The sequence below is a fragment of the Chinchilla lanigera genome, unplaced genomic scaffold (assembly GCF_000276665.1).
Source record: "Chinchilla lanigera isolate Chin_1 unplaced genomic scaffold, ChiLan1.0 scaffold00017, whole genome shotgun sequence".
NCBI classification, from domain to species: domain Eukaryota; kingdom Metazoa; phylum Chordata; class Mammalia; order Rodentia; family Chinchillidae; genus Chinchilla; species Chinchilla lanigera.
The window spans coordinates 14,304,977-14,325,991 of NW_004955418.1; the positions used below are offsets into that span (position 1 = coordinate 14,304,977).

At 46.2% G+C, this 21,015-nt stretch overlaps 1 protein-coding gene across 1 annotated transcript; it reads right to left on the bottom strand.

The window, feature by feature from the left end:
- Positions 1-657: 657 nt before the first annotated feature.
- Positions 658-16,828, bottom strand: Rgmb (repulsive guidance molecule family member b; the record flags this gene model as incomplete). Its single annotated transcript, XM_013513020.1, is given in 2 exon segments — positions 658-4,084; positions 16,317-16,828. Coding segments are annotated over 2 exon segments (1,181 nt in total), but the record flags the coding sequence as incomplete, so codon positions are not given.
- Positions 16,829-21,015: the final 4,187 nt, after the last annotated feature.

A 21,015-nucleotide genomic window follows, 5' to 3' on the forward strand; every position in this document is an offset into this window, starting at 1 on the left:
CAGACACGGGCACCAGGCGCGCAGCGACTCCATCGCACCGTCCTATTTCGTGTGGCTCAGCTCACCTGAGTTTTGCCTTGCTCTCAGCTGCTACACACACTAGCTGCAACGGCTAAGGCTTCTCCTTACGAACTGTGTGTACGTCCCGTGCACTCGCCATCTGCTCCTTCCAGCAGCTCTTGCTAGTAACACCAGCGGGGCTTTCTTGAACCTTTTAATCTCTTTTCTACCCTTTGGTATGTTTTTTGGGTGAAGATCAACTTCTGATTTTGTGCTGTCCCTCTTTAGAACTCCAAAAGTGAGGGGTTTCCAAAGCCCCAAAATCCCGGCCCCCAGAGTGCTCCCCACCAGGAGTAAGCTGTTGGGGGTCCGCACTGGCCTAAAAACCTGGGGGTGAGGTGGGGTAGGTTGTGTTATCTTCAAGGGAGCAACTATTGCAGAAGATGGGCCTTTGGGGCCACATTGTGACCATTCTCAGATAGTGGCTTATTTGTAATTGCTTAGATTCTATAACAGGGAAAACTCCAATAGTAATGGAGCAAATGAGTGGGCAGGGAGTAAAACTTTGCAACTGTTAAGGATTGTGCCAACCCCTCCCTTTGCTGCAGCTGTTTCTCAGCTCCTCCAGCAGGTGTCACTGTAACCACAGAACGAACATTCCACAGCATGGTCCGTCACTTTATTTTTCTAGCATAATAAGTTAAAGTATTTACACACTGCACACTCAACTGTTTGACACAGATACGTATTCACATCGAAAGGTTTCTTTGCAAAGACTCGACACACTGGGGCGGGGGGAGGTTCCAAGCAAAGGAGAGGACAACAAATGTTCTGAGCCTTTTAAAGACAGCCACGTGGAGCACCCGTGAAAACCAGTACTCCTGCCCTAGGCTGAAGCTCCCCCGGGAGACCTGTGAACAGCTGCAGCCCATCCACGTGTTGGGCCGACCTGAACGTCTTCGAAGCATTTCATGAACCAACACGTGCAGGCAGCGTTTCCTCTAGAAATCCTCAAGAAAACAAACCTTTCTAAAGGGAATGCGAGTATTACCGGTGATAGCTGGACTGGGTTCATAGTCACCTGTGGGGTCTCTGAAGGTTTTACAGGGCACTGACTAAAAAGGGAGAGAAAGTGGACACTCTGGCTGTTCCAAGCATCCTTTCCAGCTAAATGATGTGGCAAAACGATCGGGTTTCCTTCTCCTGAATCTTAGCAAAATGCTTTGTGTTCACAAAGGTACATTAATCCTATACACTCTAAACCCATGTACTGTAGAAAGTTCTATTATTGCTTTTACTTTACTTTTATACTATTTGCACAAAAATAGTGGTTAAAGGTATCCTTAGTGTTCTTTCGCGTTCTCAATTACAAAAGCTGAAATCGGCAAGCGGCTCCACAGATGGAGAGAAGCAGCCGTGGCTCACAGGTGACGTAGGCAGGTACCCAGTTCAGCTTCCATGGCGGGATGACAGAATTAGGTCCCATCCTGGAGTTGAATGTTTAATAGTAGCGGGAAGCCTTCATCATTAACCTACATTGCCCCAAGATTATTCTTTTATACACCAGAAGCACACGTTTGCCACTCCTAAATGAACTCACAATTCTACCCTTTAACTAGTTGGTACCTCAGTGCATTAAGAAACTTCACAAAATGACATCTTCTTTTGGGGTCAGTCTGAGTCTCTGGCAGTGCCACTGGTCAAGAGGACACAGTAAGAGATATCACACGGGCAACTAAAACCAAGCATAGCCTTAGCGTAAATTACAATGGCATTTCAAGTTTATCACCTTTTGTTCACAGTTATGTAAACTTGAATTCTTAAATACAAATTGTATCAGCTCTTAGAAGCAAAACTTATAGTTGGATATAATAATATAATTTTACCTATCCTGGACTTTTGTTTTTTGGTACCAGGAATCAAACTCACAACCTTGCACTTGCCAGGCAGGCACTGTGCCGCTGAGCTACATCCCCAGCCCCGGACTTAACTTTCTCCATTACTATTCCTGCCTTTTGTTGCAGATGTTTTTCCTTTCACAAAGGGTACCAAGAATGGAAAGGAAGAGTAAGGGGGAAGATCACTGTTATATGGAGATTTCACCACGTTACATGAGCAATTACTATTCAACTACAGGTGTGGAGCGAGAGTATCTGACGTAAAAGACAGTGTACTTGGGCAGCACGTTTACTTGTTTGGACTCATCAGCAGCCATAGTTAAGCACGTCCCGAGTCAGGCTGGAGAAGCTTTTCTGCCATTAATATCCTACTGTTTCATTGTGCATAAAGGCACATCAAGGCCTGCAGACCAGCAGTGGAGGGCAGGGAAAGATGGAGAACTTCTGTGATGACTAGGTGTCATTATCAGAGGAAGACTGAACAAGCCCCGGCCGTGGATCCGTAAGGTGAGGCTGAGGTCAGCCAAGTGTGGCGGAGACAAGTTGCTGTTGTCTGGGTCCCGAGAGCCAGGAGAGGGAAAGCTAAGAATGATGGGCGTCCACAAATTACACAAAGAACAAGTCATGATTATTACTAAGTTTGTGGTTTCATGTTTTAATGAAGCGAGTTAAAAGAGGAAAACTTACAATTTAAACTGGGGCATGGGGTGAGAGTCTGAGAGCTCCTGAGGTCTAGCAAGATGCCTGGTATTTATCTACGAAGCTGCCGTCACCAGACCCCTTTCAGCTAAAAGCAGTTTTCACAGGCCCAACCTACCACGTCACGTGTTCGAACAGAACTGGAAGCAGGAGCCGGTAAGAATGGCAGCAATATTCCTCACCTTCCCGAAAAGCGACGGCGGCTAGCGAGAGGGCTTCCTACTTAGGTCAGCGTTTGGGAGAAGCAAAAGAATCTGCAGGGGAGGAAGCTGCCATCCTTTCAAAGCGGGTGAGGGCAGCCGACAGCGAGGGCACACTTCCAAGCAGAGCGGCGGCTCCACCAGGACACGGCCAGTGGGAGCTGCACACGGGCAATCAGTAGCAGCGCAGAGGCGGAGGGGACAGCCACGAACAGCTACAACAACTGGTCACCTTCCTAGGGAACATCGCGCACGGTGTCTGTGTATATGTACTGTACAGTAACCAGGTACACACATAAATATTTAATATATAAAAAATAAAGTGCTTTCTAACAGGTCCCCCGGCAGGGACATTATAAAACATTTCACAAAACTGCCAAACGAAATTGATACAATCAAAGAACACTACATCCAACGCATGTGAAAACAGCCAAGCACAATATGTACAATCTGGTGGTAACCAGGACCAGCATCCTGTCATATACATGGTATATACATATATACTCTTTTACTCAATATATTATGACAATATATATTTTAAAATTTTGTTATAGACAAAAAAATTAAAAAAAAAAAAACAAAAATAAAAATAAAAAAACAAAACCAAAAGACAAAGCCCTACAAAAATGCAACAAGGGTCAAGCCCACGAGTCCCAGGCTGACAGACCAAGCGCCGCGCCCCCGCGGGGCCCTGGAGCCGCTGCCGGGGAAGATGTGCCAGCGCTCCTTCCGCGGGTGCAGCGCCTCCACGTCCTCCAGGGCGCTGCGGGCTGCGGCGGTGAAGTTGGCATCACCGGTGGTGAGCAGGTCAAAGACGCAGGACTGGAAATAGATGTCCTTCACCGGCATCTTCTCATGGCAGCGAGTGTTGGCAGTGGCCAGCGTGTAGCCGGGCCAGGCCTGCACCGAGGAGGTGCGAGGCAGGCTGTGCCCCAGGATGGCGGACACCTGGCCCTGCCCGTCGTCGATGCGCTCACTCAGAGGGCAGCCGTTCACACACAGCTGCAGGTCCTGGCTTTCCTCGTAGGCCATGGCCAGGGCCTCGGGCATGCGGATGGCCAGGGTCAGGTAGTGACCCAGCTGGCGCACGAACACGGTCGTGCCTATGTAGCGGGCGTGCATCTCCACGTAGCGGCCGCTCTCCCTCTCCACGATCTGCAGGCTCTTGGTGTCGCCGTCCCCGCCGCTGGTGGTGCCGTCCACGAACGCAGCTGGCAGGTCATCTGTCACAGCTTGGTACACTTTCTGATCTGTACACTCGTGGTGGGCTTTGAAGATGATCGTGATCTGTGGGAAGCAATGCGTCCACAGTTTAACACGAGGGCGGGCCAGGGAGAACAGTGGGGCGGAAGGCTGGAGGCGGTCCCCAAACTCCGTCTCCTGCCGCGCAAACGCACGGTGAGCACAGAGTGCCACGCCCGGGGACTGAAGATTTCGTGTAAACCCAGGGAATATGCGTTAAAGGAACTTTCTACCCTTCCGAAGGCAGAGAATGGTGTTCCTCCGGGGAAAAGGCAAGGTACAGCTCTGAGGGGAACAAAAACAAAAGTTCCTTTCTAAGTTACCTGGTAACTTTTAGGGGCTTAATGAACGATCTATCACAACTTTGCTTTCTGCAGATTCTTCATTGGACCGTCACCAAATACTCCAAAAAAAGTGACTCTCACTGCAAACTTAAGGCAAACGCTGAGATGGAGCAACCTGCGGGCAACCCCCGCACCAGTGACCAATCGTGTGCCTTGGGAAGCATCCAGCGCTTCCCAGACGCTGCGCATCCCCAGCTAATCCCTACAGAGGGAACGGCTCGGCACGCACAGCCCCAGCACCGGCAGAGCGTCTGCCCCACTCTGGTTACAGCAACGCTTTCTCCACACCACTCTGGGGTCCTGCAGCTTCTCAGATCTCTTCCCACTCAACTCTCAATTCTCCAGTCCAGCACACAACTCGGAGAAGGAAGTGTCTAGGGATGTGATAAAAGCCTCCCTCTGGGAAGCCCATTTTCTCCCTGTAGAATCTTCAATTAGAACATATCCACGTCAGACATAGATATTACATAAAATCTACCGATCTCCATCCTGAACCTTCACACCAGTGCCTCTGACACACAGGAAAGTGGAGGAAGAAAGGTAACTAGGCAGACACGGGGTTCTGTGTCACACGAGATAGGAAGGTTGTTTCAAAGAAAAAAGGACCACGTTTTGAGATCTGCGTTACTGTTAGTAACTGAGGTAACAGCTTACTCTTTTTTCTCTTTTGAGGAAAAAAAAATTATCAGGTGACTTCAGTCAAGAAAGACAGCAGACAAGCCAAGAACTCTGAGAACTGTTCTGGACGGAGGGACCTTCCAGCTCTTGCAAGGAAACTAATCAAGGCAACTGACAGCTGCCAGAAAGGCCAGAATGTGCCCCCCAAGTCCTCACCAGCACCCTTAAGTTTATGTCTAAAGTTTTTCCCCAACTCAGCCAGCATTTGCTCACACTATTTAATTCCACATGTTCCCACCGCTGTTACCTGACTGGAATTTTCCAGCCATTTCATTTGACTTCAGCCAGCTATAAAGCCAGATCCGAGCCAGCTGCAATGCAGCAACTGGTTCAATTCATATCCGTTGTTTGCAGCTGCAACTCAAAGCCAGTCAATGTGCTATGAAATGCGGGGGTTTCTCCCCTCCTAAATGCCTAGACCCACCGTTGCATCTCACTACCAGCCTTCTCACATTTCAGCACCTTCTTCGCAGCCAGAGGAGGGGTGGCTGAGATGACTTCGGGAAGTGCACTGTGCACCCAACCGGGCACCTTCCAGAGGGAGCGGGAGCTCTGAGCTAGGTCTCTGATAGCACCATAAAAGAGATTTACTTGGTGGCTCGAGCAAGTGACAAGTGCTTTTGTAACGCTTGCTAGGATTCCATGGAGGTGAGAGGTCAGACTGTGAACCTGAAAAAGTGGAAGGTTAACAATACAGATGGCTAAAATAAGAGCTAGTGATAGACGTTTTGTATAATCACTATCCATGTTCAACTGTAACATTCACTGCCAAAAATTAAACAAACTTCCATAACAGCTAAGTCATTCGTTTTTCCAGTGTAACAAACCTCAAGTGTAAGCCCCCTTGGTATTACACGTGAGAACTATGTAACTTTTTACTCACGTTATGAAAAGCAAAGAGGAATTACTTTTATTACGACAACAAGGTAGAGATATTCAATTCCAAGCAAATTTCCAAAAAGGCAGACAAGGGTCAATGTTAAGATGAACAGAATAGTTCCACATGTGCTACAGGTCTGCTCTTTCACTAAGGACATCAGTTCCAACTCAGGAACTCTGAAGTCGTTCCAGACAAGACGTACGTTTGCTATGGCTGTGGCACTAACTCTACACATGTAGAAGATCAGTAAAAGCTTGATTTCCTTAATATGTACGCCTATCAAATATTCCAGTCCATAGACAGATTTGTCTTTCTATTCAATTTGCCAGAAGTGATTTTATTTATGAGAAAATTACGCTGATACTGCTCTTTCTTTCCCCTATGAGGTGAGAGATTTCTCACCCAGAGTACTGGTACAGAATTAGTGGTTAAGGGCCGGGGATATAGCTCAGTGGCGTAAGCACCTAGCTGGCAAGCGCAAGGTCCTGAGTTCGATCCCTGGTACCACAAAAAAAAAAAAAAAAAGAATTAGCAGTTAAATCAAAATGCTGAGGTGATGAACTGATCCTGAAGCATGAGTGAGATTTCCCGAGAGGTCTGTTGGAAGTTTAAGTCCATACTTAAGAGGTACCCAGATATACAATCAATGTAAATGTCGAAAACTCTGGGTAATCCCGAAACTTGAGCTTTGTAATGCAATTCATCCCTTAGAGCAATTATACTATGGCCTCTTAAAAAGCAAGTACTGAGCTGTAAGAGCAATAAATTCATTTTCAGATTGTCTTCCTCTTCCAAAAAGCAAAAGTTCTTCATCCTTAATAATTTTTCCTTCAGAGACATTCACAATTTAATTAGTTTTTGGAAATTCCTAACTTTCGATGGTACAGCACTTGCCTAGCATGTGCAAGGTGTTGGGTTTGAGTCCTAGAGTAACAGGGGAAAAAACACCTCAATCAAACAGCTATCAACTTAAAAATGGAAAATTCAAAATTGTGTTCCAACGCTTGCACACAGCAACAGAAACACCAGCCATGCTGCCTCTCCCCCCGAGAAGCTGATCCATCTGCTGTAATAACTCACTTTGGCACATCTGCTCTATGCCACGCCATGTATTATTGATGCATGGCATTTCTGTGCATTTAAAACATCGATGTCTTTTGTTAAGCCTCCCCCACCCGGTCCCTCTCGACCCCACCTTAGACAAACTACTGTTCTCCTCATTCATTTTTAATGTTTCACTCCCTAAGATCTTTACCATCCACAAGGTTTATTAGGAAGAGAAAGTCAGCAGCTACAAATCAACCTGCCCACACCTAAAAGGCATCAAGAGCCTAAGATGGCTTGCTGTGAAGTACGAAAATTAGTATGAGCTACCTGCCTCTCTCTTTTACTAGGAAAACGCCATGAACTAGCCCACAACGAGGCAGCCCCAGGCACTGCCTCGCCCAGAAGTAGAAAGTATCTTCCCAAGGCACACCAGCCCGGAAAATGCTGCCCTCGGGTTCCCAAACTGCAGATTCCCCAAAGGCTGCACATCTCTCAGGGTTGAATTAGGCCTCGTAGCTACAAGTGCAGGACCTTTCTGGACCCGTCAAATACCAGAACTGACCTTTCCGATGGAGGAATTTGTATCTCTTCATTTAAGGTGTTCACTGGAAATTAAATGGCAGTCCCAGAAATTAGCTTGAAGCCTATGGCAATAGGATTCTGATAAGTGCTTGGTTAAAATTCTACTTAAGTCAAAGGAATAAAGTGAATTTTATTTAAAAGAATTATGTGACATACCTACTTGTCACATCCTCGAGGTATAATTCCAGGTTTAAAAAGCAGCAGACTCCAAGAATATAACTGTGCTCACGGCCCCTTTCACTCTTATATATGTGAGTGACACACAGCCTGGACGACTAGTCCTCCACAGAGAAAAACGAAACCATTCCAACACCACCACACGAGTCAGAAGAAAAAAAAAAAATTACATATATACTGCATCCCTAACATGCTAAATTCTACTACTGAGTCAATTTTTTTTGTTTTTTAACCTTCTGGGAGTACTGGGGATCGAACCCAGGCCCTCTGTACACTCCTACATCCCCAGTCCTTTTTATTTTTCACTTTTAGAAAGGCTGTTGCCTTCCCATGTTGGGTTGAAATTGTGATCCTCCTGCCCCAGCCTCCCAGAGTACTGGGATCGCAGGCAGCTGGAGAAATCAGAGCCTCAGAAGCTCCGAAGGGAGGCGGCACTCTCTGAAGGCGCCCCACGGGCCAGTCCTTCCTGGCCCCGCCCTGCAGGGAAACCAGGACAGCCCTCAGCTGGAGTAGAGTCCACACTGGGGGTCAAACGTCTTTCGGTTACATAAACGTGGAAAGAGCTCTGTCTTTCTTCTTTTGTGAAACAGTAACAAAAACAACAAAGTACATTAATTTAACTTACTGTCTGAACAACTGCATTCAAAACCCAGGAGAGTTTTTATATCAACCATATTTAAGAAAAAAGAAAAACTAGAGCTGAAATATGTGATACCACTGACAATTTTCCTACAAAATTAGGGAAGACCGTCTGTTAGCAAGCTCTGATCTCAATGAACTGGAACCTGATTTTACAATCAGCCTATATATCAAGTATCTTACACAGAAAGCTGAACTTAAGACTTAGAAAAGGACAAGTTGTTAAATTATTTTACTGGACTAGGCAGATAGTAAGAATAAGACAGTATGTCTGTTTACAAGGTGAGTGGCCCATGAAAAAATCTCACCCCGGGACTCAAATGCAACTAAGGAACCTACTACCTTAAAATAGGCATGAGAATGTAGATTTCTGCACAGTGTCCACGGAGCTGTATGCCTGAGCACAGAGAAACGGAGTGGGTCACACTGCTTTTTCAGTATTGCCCTGGGTAATAAATACATGCAGGAACAGGGGCTGTCTTGGCTGCCGAGGGGTACTTGGCAGCACGCGGAGGAAGAAGGAGCCAAACCAGGGGGAAGAACACCCGCAGCTGAGGCTTGCTAGGGTGGTCTGCAGAAGCATCGAGTTCAGTGGCTGGAAAGAGCATCTGAGAATGGAAGGAAGCTGGCCCAGGGATGACACATGAACAGGACAGGCACAAAAACACCGACTGGTAAAAGGTAACTTCTACGAGCTGCAAACAAGGAAGGCTGGAAACATAAACAGGCGGGGAGACAGGGAAGCCGGCCAGATTCCTTCTACACACTGAACACAAGGAGGAAAGGCGCACAGGCTCCTAAGTCTCAGCTTGTTCAAACACTCCCAGGGGTTCCCAGCCTGCCCTGGCGCTCAGAGTTTGCACTGTGAGGAGGCCGGTACCCACGGGGCTCGCCATGCCTCTGGATGCAAAGGTAGTCGGCACCTGTGGACAGCAGGACAGGCCTAAGGTGTGTTTCTCATCAGAGGCTGAAGGTATTTTAAAAGGCAAGCACCTAGGCCAGAGGGGAACACTCGAGGCCGGGCACAATCAGCCAGGCCGGTCTTGCTCTTAGGCTCTCCTCCTGATGGGATGAGGCCAGGCCCCAGCTCCCGGGGTCTGCATGGGAACCTTGGGCAAATGCCCCGCGTTCAGGACAGCTGTTCCCCAAACTGCTGGGGAAAAGGAAAATCACTTGTTTTGGGAAGTGAGTAAAAAATTAAAATGTCTTGAAGGTCTTCCCAACATACTCAATGCAGAATTCAAGTCAAGGTTCAATTTCAAGTTCCTATGGCTACCAAAAAAAAGTGACCATGACTTCATGAAGCCAGTTAACCGGAAGGCCGACGCCAGGTCCTTCTGTCTGCATTCCCGCCCAGGGACAGAGGATGTCAGCGCCTCCTGTGCACACCCACACCTTAAACGGTGCTTGCTGGGCTAAGTCCGACCCCCGTCTCAGAAGCACATGCAGAGCAGGGGAGAAGCCTCTGTTTAAATGCTGTCAGGTCAATTCTACCAACAGCACCTCACTCTCCACATCAAAGACCACCCCCAGCATTAGCCAAGTGCTCCTCTGGCTCCAACTCCAAGTCACCGGGCGGCGGCGCACCCAGAACTCCCCTGTCCCTTCAGTGCCAGCAGAAGCCCTACCGAGACCCAGAGCACCGTGCTTTTCTGGGAGGCTGTCCCGGAGGAGCTCTGGGTTAGCTGCTCCTGCTACTTATCACTTACTGAGGAGCTGAGCGGTCTGAGAGTCCTCAAGTCACCCCACCCACGAGAACACAACTCTCAGCAGTGGAAGAGCGAGTTCTGCTGCAGTCAAAACAAACAAAGGCAAAGTGGGTACGGTCGCATTTTTCATTGTTCGACCCTGTAGGTAACTCTTCTTACAGGCCACATTCCACACAGGCAGAAACTGTTTGGTTAGCATTAATTGAAGCCAACAAACAAACAAAAAAATACCAACCATTCAATGTTTCCTTCTTGCCCCTTCTCCTCAAAATGTTGACGCAAACAAAATCTAACAGGGCAGAGAGACACTTGGAAGTGTGACAGGAAAACAAGTTCTAACTCTCAGCTGTGTATCAGACTTGGCCTCCTGCCTCCAGTTTCAGCTACCAAGTGGGATCTGTTTTAAAGGGGCAGAGGCCCTCACTACCCTCAGTCAAATCCTGCCTCAACTGGGCCTGCCTAGGACAGGCCTCAGGCGAACGTCACTCACAGATGGAGGGACTCTAGTCTCCCCCACTTCCAAACCACATGGACAGCAGAGGAAGTGGTACAGTCAGGAAGGGTAGAAAGAGGTGAGACTCCTTATCCAGGTTATTTCAGTGCTTATGGAAAAGATGAAGGTCCATCTTGTTTGAAAAGTAAAGTACAAAAAATAACCAAGGTGAGCTGACTGGTCTTACAGAAAGGACCTTTTACACTGACTGGCTATCAGAACAGCGAGCAATGTCTCCTTCCCCTTTCTTTCTCCACATGTCCTTAGAAGTCTTTGTTCCCTCCAGGCACTTCATTGACACTATATGAACCAAGGTTGAGTAGTTCCTGGACCTAAAACCCTTATAATCCAATACAAATGAAGTTACGCAGGAAATAGAAAAGGCCACCACTACCTGAAATTACAGCTCATTTCTGCTCTTCTAAAACCTATTCTTTAATGTGTTAGAACGGTTTTCACGATAAATAAATTTTGGAGAGAATGTCTAACAGGATCTCATTACAGCTTCAAAGATGAGACAGAACCCTGAAGAATGAATTTAATAAAGAACTAGTGACTGCAAAAATACAGATGCAGGCGAGAGGGAGATGGAGGAGAAACTGCACTGAATCTGAGGAGGAAAGACTGTGACTTGTGGAAAGCACCGAGGCAGGAAGGGTGTGCCTTGGGGATGGCGTGGGCCCAGCAGCTGATCTCTCTGGCCACTCTGCTGGCCCTTCTAGACACGTGTCAACTTGCTAAGCATTCTCTCAGAACTAGCTTAGGAATGAGGCTCATCAATGTTCTACAAAGAAATTTTGAAAACAGCTGAATTTATGCACAAAGCCCACACTTACCACAGACTCCTGCGTATTTCACTATGTGCTTAGACTGAGGAAGAAGCTACATCCATCCCTGTATCTCCCACGTACAGGGAGTGGGTCCTTTAATACTCAGTGCTACAGATGCCACACCAACGCAATCACAGATCCCTTCAGAGGAATGATGACACTGAGCAGGGAGCTTTAACTACAGACTCCTTTCCCACCAGTGCTCAGGACGCCTTGAACAGTCTTAGAACTTTTCGGCATCTTTGTAAAGCATGGAGGATCAGGATCAGGAACAGATCTCTAAGACATGGCAAGAATTATCTATGTAACATATAATCATAATACAAATAAAAATGTCAGATCTTAAGGATTAGTACAATATATCTACAACAGTTTGTGGTCTCTGAAAGGAGAACACTGTATAGTCCCCAAAGAAAATACCGTTGTGTCCTCCTGTAACACCACATGCAAAACAGTGCCCACACATTCAAGGCATAATTTTGTCAATGGGAGGAAGAAACATCTTTCTTACTCTATAAAGATAAAAGAGATCACTACCACGTAGCTCACATGGTCTCCACAGAGAGAACTCTGTAGTAAAAACATCTGTTATAAAACTTGGCTGTAAAAAATGTACCAGAGAGGACAGATTTCCAAACCTTGATCCAGAGATATACTTAAAATGACAGTTGAAGCCTTTGCAATGCAGGCTTGTCTGGCTCTGATTCAGGAACCAACACAGAAGGACCCAGAGCGCCCTTTCCATGCCCTGTGCTGTTGTGGAAAGAGAACCCTTCAAGCTAAGGGGCTTCGGGAAGAAGCAGAAGCACCTCCTGCTCTGACAGCCCACAAGGGAATGGTTATGGAAAACTCTGGCTTCTACAGTTTGAAGAAGACATTCACCAAAAATGAACACGACTAAAATTCTCTATATTTCTAGTGAACCGTTTCAGGCACTGCCCAGAAAGTCATTACAAACTTTGAGATTTAAGGATGATTGTGGAATTAAAAAACAAAAAATACTAATGCCCACTCGACCCCTACCACGGATAGGGCTGCCTTCCGTGTTCTGGACAGGCACCGGTGCTACCCACGGGGTCACAGAAGCTGCTGGCCCAGGACAGCAGCAAGAGCACACAGGCACCTCAGGGGTCCACGCTCCTCGCCAGCATCATCTGGTTTGGTTCAGCTCAAGAGCACAGCCCTCCCCCAGATGTGAGCTGCTCCGTGGTAAAGCCCTGCTCGAGGATGAAGCATGTACAGTTACAGTGGAAGACATTTAATAGATCTGTCGTCATCTTCAGCCTTCCCTCCTACTTTTTATTTTGTTTTACTGAGATTGAGAATAATATAAGAAGGCTAGAATGGCAGTGAAGGATATGAGTACATTAAAACTGAAGGAAAAATAAAGTGAAACCATTAATTGCTCAGAAAAATCACTACAAATACTGCAGTGTTTAGGTGTATAAATATACGTGGGAGACTTTTTTCTCTTGCAGTGCTGGAGATCCAACCCAGGGTCTCGCGCATGCTAGGTAAGCACTCTACCACTCAGCGATACCCCTAGCCCTGGCCATTTAAATAAATGCTTCTAGGAATGCACTGGTAAAGTACAGAATGGTTCCTAAAATGAAGAATGTACTCCCCAAACTCCTTTTACGGTCATGGCACACACAGGTCCTCACTGAGCGCCTTCGTTTAAACACAGACACAGAGTGAATTCAAGTCGACATTGGGCAGGTGGCGAAGACAATGTGGAAGAGAAAGGACAGAAGCCACTGACCCGCATCCTTTCTGGAGCCTCTAGCATGGGCTCTCCCAACCCTCCCCTGCCATCCCAAAAAAGAAAAACCTGCTTCTCCTCCCACTGTAACCAAGTCTGCCGGTTCCAAGGTTGCTCCTCTCATCTCGCCCCAGTGCCTGCATGCCTGCAACCGCCCTCACAGCTCAAGGTGGGGAAGATGGCCCAGAGCTGATGTGGACGGCAGCCGAGGTGTGTAGGAGTGCCAGCAACCCCTGCAGCCCCAGGCTGCGGAGACGAAAAACCAACTCCGAAGAACCAGCACATCTACCTAGCGAGCTGGCCAAGCCACGCGGACTGCGCCAGACAGCAGGAGCGCAGCAGGCGAGAAGGCCCTGGGAAAGCACCCTGTGCACAGCAGGACCACCTGGAGCACGAGCCCTGCCTTTCCCAGGGAGCAGGCAGAGAGCGGCAGACAGGGCAGACAAGGCAGCAACACCATGCAGGCCGCCGCCTGAAACGCATGGCCTGTCAGCAGAAAAAAGGCAGCTCAACTAAAAAACGGCGTTGTGAGTACAGACGATTCCATTTTCTTTCATTCTGTTTAGACGTCTTCCCCATCGTATCTTTTTGTGATGAGAGAAGGGGGTACTCACTGGCAGGCAGAGATCCCCAAGTGAGGTGTGAAGATGACTTGCTCTACAAGAAGCCAGGCTCCCAACTGAGCCACCTTAGTGACCTCACTGAGCAAAACACGCCAGCCCTACCTAGCCCTGCACAGCAGAGACGCACGGATGTGTAAACCTGCGCAGCACAGCTGGCCAACTGGCCTCCGCACCGTGCAAGTGCTCAGTGAGACCGACTCACTTTCACGACCTTTTTTTTGTTTTTTAAAAGAAAGTGGGTAAGGAAAAAAAAAATCAGAGCTTGTTTGGAAACTTGTTTTGTGAGTACTTTTTGCCTCATATTGTTTTTATTTTCATCACCACCATTTTTTCATAGTTAGGGTTGTGAAAGGTTTTGTTTTGGCCCTGGGTGGGTGAAAGGAGATTGCACTGCAAGATTTCAGGCCTGGGCTTGGTCTCACTGGCCTTGGTCACACCAGCCTTGAGACAGACCAAGAATAACCTTCCAGATGCTCACGGGGGCTCTGGGGAGTTACAAAAAGGAAAAGGAAAAAAAAAATACAAAAACCCAACAACTAGGAGAGGTTGTGAAACCATAGAGCAATTTGCTGCTGAACAGCATGGTCACCAGATGTGGCAAAACGCTTTCCAACAGTGCAATTAAAAAACCACGCGCTCTCATCGTCCGCATAATTTATGTCAGAGGAATACTTTCTTCCCTTCCTCCTTGGAATGGGTGAAACCTTTGATCCTTACCAAACCGGGAGAAAACAAAGTCACACTCTATGCTGGCTACAGATTATGACAGAGTAATTAACTCAAATAGAATGATCTGAACTTCAGTGTACACTCTTTATGTAAGATTAATACCCATCAGGTCGTAACCTGATGAGGTTATGCCCCTCATATTTTCATCACAATCAGTGAAATGAACGGAATGTTGAAAAGTTGAATAACAAACAGATATGACTGGCTGGAAGGCACAGAAAATACAACTTTGTGCCTGTGAAAAGAACCACTGTCTTCCCACGCACACACCTCTGCTTAGTCTCTGTGGTCTTCTGTGAAAGTGACTCCTCAGAGTCCTGGACGACTGAGTAACTGATGCTGGCTTTCCCTGTTCCCAAGAGACCGCCTTCCTGCATTTCCAGTCAGTCAGTGATGATGCTCAGGCTTAGGTGCCCCATGACTGCGCCAATGATTCACAACTGCACTGAATTTATAGCAAGCACATATTCTGAGGTCCATGTGGGAAAAAAATATTTGCATACATATAAAAACCAGAGGAAGAAATGTTTATTTTGAGCTGAAGAGCTCTGTAAGGCAAAAGGCAAGCTTGCACTTTTCCTGGGAGCTGCAGTACACACATGTCAGCACTCCCCTACCGTCTGGACCAGGGCAACAGTCTTCTTTGTTCAGAGCAATGATTTCTGATGCTAAGATCTGTGACACTCCTGGGTGTCTCCAGATAGCTTGAGGTGCTGTAAAATTCCCTCCACAAAATGCCAAGTAAAGTAACTTAAATTCACTTAAAATATGTCACGCATGTTTGGTGGCAAGGGAGGCTGTCCTGGAATCAAAAGAACAGTCGTTAAGTATTTCAAAAGCTTGACCCCTGTCAGTTATATTTCAGTCTAAACCAACTTACGAAGAGATATCATAAATACAGAAAATTAAAGCAAGATGCAGTGACTGCATGTATGGTTTTGTGGTTGGAGATGATAGTTACGGAGGTGGTTTACTTGGGACACGGTTTTAGTTGAAAGTCTTTTTTGTCTTTATTACTAATGACTGAATTAGCAATGCCTGGCAACTGGAAACCCAGTGGACACTTCTGCAACACTCCGTGACAGGCAGGGTAGGCTAACTTCATTTTAGCAGCTTTTCTCTTAGCTTCAGACTTAAAACTATTGAACCGAGACCCTGGTGTTAAAGTGGGGTTACCTATCATTGCTCTGTGATAACCAATTCTTAATTTCCTTAATCACTAAGAGGTTAGTAACTAACACACCACTGTGAGTTTGCCACTGGGGAGTTTGTAACCATCATTCTTATTATAGCTTCCAAATCTCCAATAAAATGTTCCCTGATGGATCACTGCCTCAGGCTTTACAGCTTGCTTTATTCACAACACCCACTTCTGTCATCTGATGAATCTCTGAATGTGGATTTCTTCAAGTCTCTCTGTCTCTCTCTCTCTGTCTCTCTCTCTCTCACACCCACCCACCCACCCACCCACAAGACAAGGCTGAAAAATATCACCCATTTTTTTCATTCAATGGGCCTACCTTTTCTACCAGGAGAACTCAATTTCACTGTTGACTTTCTATTCTTTGTATCATTGCCCATTTAAATTTAAACCTCTATTTTATACACCAGAGCAAGTACCACACTAAAGAATTTGTATCTCTTTTATCATTTGCTACTGCTTTCCAAGAAGAGAAACAAACGTTCCTCTATACTAGGCCTCCTGCATCACATTTCAAAAATTGCCGGAAGGACCACAGTTCTGGAAGTTATGGGTAGTAAAGGAAAAAAGGAAACACACTTGCCTTATTTGTAGCAGTAGCACTGGATCCAGGGACCACGGGCACGTTCGTCACTTGAACCGAAAGGTAATTATTATCTATGAGTGGCCAGGCCCCTTCCACTTTGCATGTCTGAAAGTGATCCTTGAAAGTTCTAAGGTGAGGGTCTCCGAACAAGCCACAGAAAAGGTAACTGGGAGGGCTGTGCTCCCCTCCCCGGTGTTCTCTGGCTCCCGCATGGCTGTGATAGTTACAAGGGTCATGGGTCACTTCCGGGTTGGCAGAGGATGTGGGCCCATCCTTGGAGCAGTTCCTCTGGCTCATGAGGTCACTGATACCCAGCACAGCAGAATGGTACACCAGGTTGCCACGGCAGGCCTTCGAAGTTCGCTGGGTGCAGCCAGCATAGGCTCGCAGCGCCTTGCAGAACTCAGAGTCAAAGCCGTCAATGGCAGAGTTCAGGTGCGAAGTCAGGGCCACGAAGTCCGTGGTGCATTTCTGGATTCGACACTGGGCCGGCGGCTGTTGGCAGTCACCTTGGGAAAGAAGATAAGACCCAACATATAAACGCTTCATAACTTCCTGAGCCAAATGAGAAAATGACATTTGCCTCTGGGAACTGCTGGCTCTATTTCACATACTCCTGTTTTAAGAAGCCTTCAGAAGTGGGGTTGCACTGCGCTCCCAGATGTTTCTCAAATGGTGCCACTGCGCCATGGGTTAACTTCAAACCTCAAAGCATGAGCCACTGTGACTGAACGTGGCCGAATTACAAAGGAATAGCGAGTGAAATATTTTATCAAGGTTGCCACTTGGTTACAGAGTTTAACAAAGATTCTTCTGCTCTAAAGGAAAGCTGAAGACAGGAACTTTGTTTTGATTTTGAAAACTGCGTAAGTGATTTGTTTTGGAAAGCACTGTAAGAGCAGCCCTGTGCACCAAACCATGATTAAAGCTTCCGTACCTGAGGCAGGGGCAAAATCCTACATTATAGCACGATTAGTGAAAACACCTTTACCTGAGCGTAGCATGACTACAGGTTAACAGTATCATGCAGTCATCCAGGTACGAGGTTATTCTACCCTTCCTCAGGCACGGTACTAACAAGCTGTACATGAACAGAAACGATATGCCGGTTTCTACAAAATCCAGAAGCTGTTAATGTACCTGACCAAACAGTGAGCTTACTTCTCCCTTAAGACACCTGTTGCCCCAAGGGTCCTAGCTCTCAAACAGACTGGAAGGACAGGTACACTACGTAAAAAAGTACATAACACTGAAATTAGGCTGCAGAGACAGATGATCCCAGCCACATTTCCCTCAGAAAAAAAAAATCAGAACTACACAGCACAGAATTCCTTACAGTACATAAAACCTTACTTTCTCCCTTAAACCAATGGTTCACATAAAATCCAATGATGTGAACAAAGCTAAAATGAAATAATGAAAACTCAGGCATTACTGCCTGTATTTAAAAAGAATCAATTGTCAAAATATTTTTCTTTTGACACTAGCTTCTCAAATGATGATTCACAAAATCTCTCAAAGCACACACACGCACAAACCTCACAGGAACTGGCAACACTAGGTTAGTTATGTGTGCCAGTCAACTTACTATTCTGTTCCATAATGTGGGAACAAAAGACTTGCTGAAAAAGAGAAATACTCTTACTATCGTCTCCAAATTTTGCAGAAATGAATCATGACATAGCTTGATGTGAAAGTTCTCTACAGGCCCGTGGAGGAGGTCTGAGACATGAAGAAGCTATCCTAAGATGGGCTTTGTGATGGCTTTTTCAGGTTGTCTTACGTACTCAGCCCCACCCCCTCTGTCTAATTTTGAGACAGGGCATTAAAGCCACTCAATTGCCTACGCTTGGCTTAAACTTGAGATGCTCCTGTCTCAGCTCCCCTCAGGGCTGGGATTACAGGCAGGAGTCACCACACCTGGCTAATTATTCTTAAATATACAACGAATTTTGTTGTGGGCATAACAAATTTTAGGAAAATATCGAGATTTAGCACTTCATCTAATAAAGGATATTAATCCTAATATTCTTTTAGAAAGATTGCTTCATATTTTTAGTGTTAAACTGCTTTTAAATTTTGCCTGCAATCTGTTTGTGACTTTACTTGGGAGAGAAAGAGTGGCAGGCAACAACCTCTAACGACAGTTGTGTTACCACTGTTAAATTTCAGAGAACAGAGGAGGAAAGATATTGTAGGCCACACTGTATATTTATTTTCACCTCAGTAAGTGAGAACATTAAAAATTATTTTAGTTTTTGGGTCTAGATTTACACCAATCACTAAATCGTATTTTTAAAAACTCACAAAATCACCTTCATGTGTTTGACCTATTTTATGCTTGCTCAGCCAAGAATTGACAAAAGTCCCTCCAATACTTATAAGGCTCAGTTCTCCAAAGCAGGTCAAATAATTTTCAGTTATTTCTTTTTTACAGCCAAGTAACATAAAACAAAAACAAACAAACAAACACAAACAAAACTGCCAAAGGCCTTAAAGCCATTTTATAGATGGGAAAATCAAAGAGCTATTAGAGGCCTTGTGCAGGTTGCGTCTTAAGCCAGGACACACTGACTTTCCTCCAATCTTCCTTCCTTGCCACCGCAGGTCTTGTACAGTTCTTAAGACTACACATAAACGACAGCACAAGAACTTTCCGCTAAACTCACAGTGCCTACTTGTTCTTTTTATGGTCTATAAAAATCCATCCAAGCATACACTTACTTATAATTATTTCAAATAGTCATAAAATATCAAAAGTAAGAACAGCATGGTAATGCAGACACCACTGCTCAGATGGCAGGGAAGCAAAATTTAGATTCCTAGCCTTTTTCCTTCCTCGCCCCTCCCCTCCCCCTCTACTTTTCCATTTTCATAGCAGGTACATGCTGACGGCTTTGAGAAATCACTCACAAAATACAGCAGTTTTTTCCTGCTTCTGACAGGGTTTCTAACAGTGAACTAGAGAGAAAGTGCTTTTAGGTCAGCAATTTCAGCTCCATGGCAGGCTTCTGTGTGACAACTAATTTGTAGCACACACCCAGAAATACCCAAGTTTCATAAATGTATGACAATCCACACTCTGCCTGTTACAGGGGGTAAAGTAAGCCTCCCTAAGTACCAAGACAAGGCAGAGCAGAAACAATCTCAAGGTTGAAGCCGAACAGGCCATGAATTCTAGAAGCAAGCAAGTAACTCCCACATTACACCTCCATACAGGAACTGCAGAGGTTTACTCAAAACACCCCCCAACAAAAAATATACGTATGTTTACATAAATAAACAAAAGCCATTCCCCAAGGGGAGAATTCAAAATCTGCAGTTAACAAATTTCTCTATTTTTTGGGTCAGATAATCTACAACGGTATGACAGTATTTTCATGCCAGCTATTGAAAGCGCAGAAGAATGTGTGAATCTAGAGCTTTCACTTCATCATTTTTTTTTTTTATTTTTTATTTTGGTTTTTCTCTGGTACCAGGAACCGAACTCACGACCTTGCGCTTGCCAGGCAGGCGCTTTGCCACTGAGCTAAATCCCCAGCCCCACTTCATCATTTTTTAATTAGTCAGACATAAAGGCCTCACATTCAACACAGTTTCCTCAACACCAGGACTACACGTGTGAATCTGGAGCACAATTCCCGGGTTATAATAAAAGAAACGAGATATGCTGCAGCTGAATTGAGCGAAGTGCAGAGCCATATGGGGTGCTGAGGCACACGATATGGCTCCAGACATAAAACATATGGTAGTCCATCTGCAAGGAGCACTTGCGAGGCTCACCTCTCTGGGAAACCACCCCTGCGTCTCAACAGCGCCACCCTTCACAGCGACCTCTCCAAAGCAGCCCTCCTCTCCTTTAGGGTATCATTTCCGCCACTCCTACAAGTGGTCCCAGGAATCAAACCCCACAGCAACTCTGGCTTGTATCTGATGGTGACATCAGTGTGGACACACACATCCAGAGCGGCGTCACGTTCCAAATCCTTACAGTTCAGCAGCTTGGTTTTCTAAATCTTTAAACCAATTTCTTACGCCTCTCATGGGCGGGCAAAGAAATCTTCAAGAGTCGCATTCCAATCTTGTCACGGGATCCTGTGGCAACCCCGGGGAAACAACACCCAACCAGCCAAGGGGGGCGCGGTCGGTCAAGCCAAGCACTTCAACTTCCATTTCATCAAACACACATACTCTGGAAATACAACTGCTTGACACAAGACACTTCTGACCACATCCTTTGGTGGGTAAGGATCAACTGATCATAGACTGTTATTTTCTAACGTTTTAAAGCTGCTAATTTCAAACTCGAATCATCCTGAAACTTACTACTACGCTTCTTGCCTGTGTGCCCCAGTGACGAAGGTAGATGCAGCTGTCACATCACAGTGCAGTTAGCACTAAATTAAGTCGTCCCCGCAAATCCACACTCTGCCCATCACATGGCCTCCATTTTAGCACTGCCGGCGTGACCCTGCAGTAGCTGCTAAGCGAGAACCGTGAAGTTCCCGACGCTCCGGCGCAAGCCTCGTGACCGCCGCCGTGTAAGCGCGAACAGCGAGGCTCTCGCCGGTCGCACGCTGCCAGGTGAACGCCCCTTCCCACTGGGCATTAAAGAAAAATTCTCCGCCCTGGCAAGCTCCTAAGAATCAGCGATGCTTTATTTGAAAAGAGGGTCCTGGACGGCAGTGAACTAGTG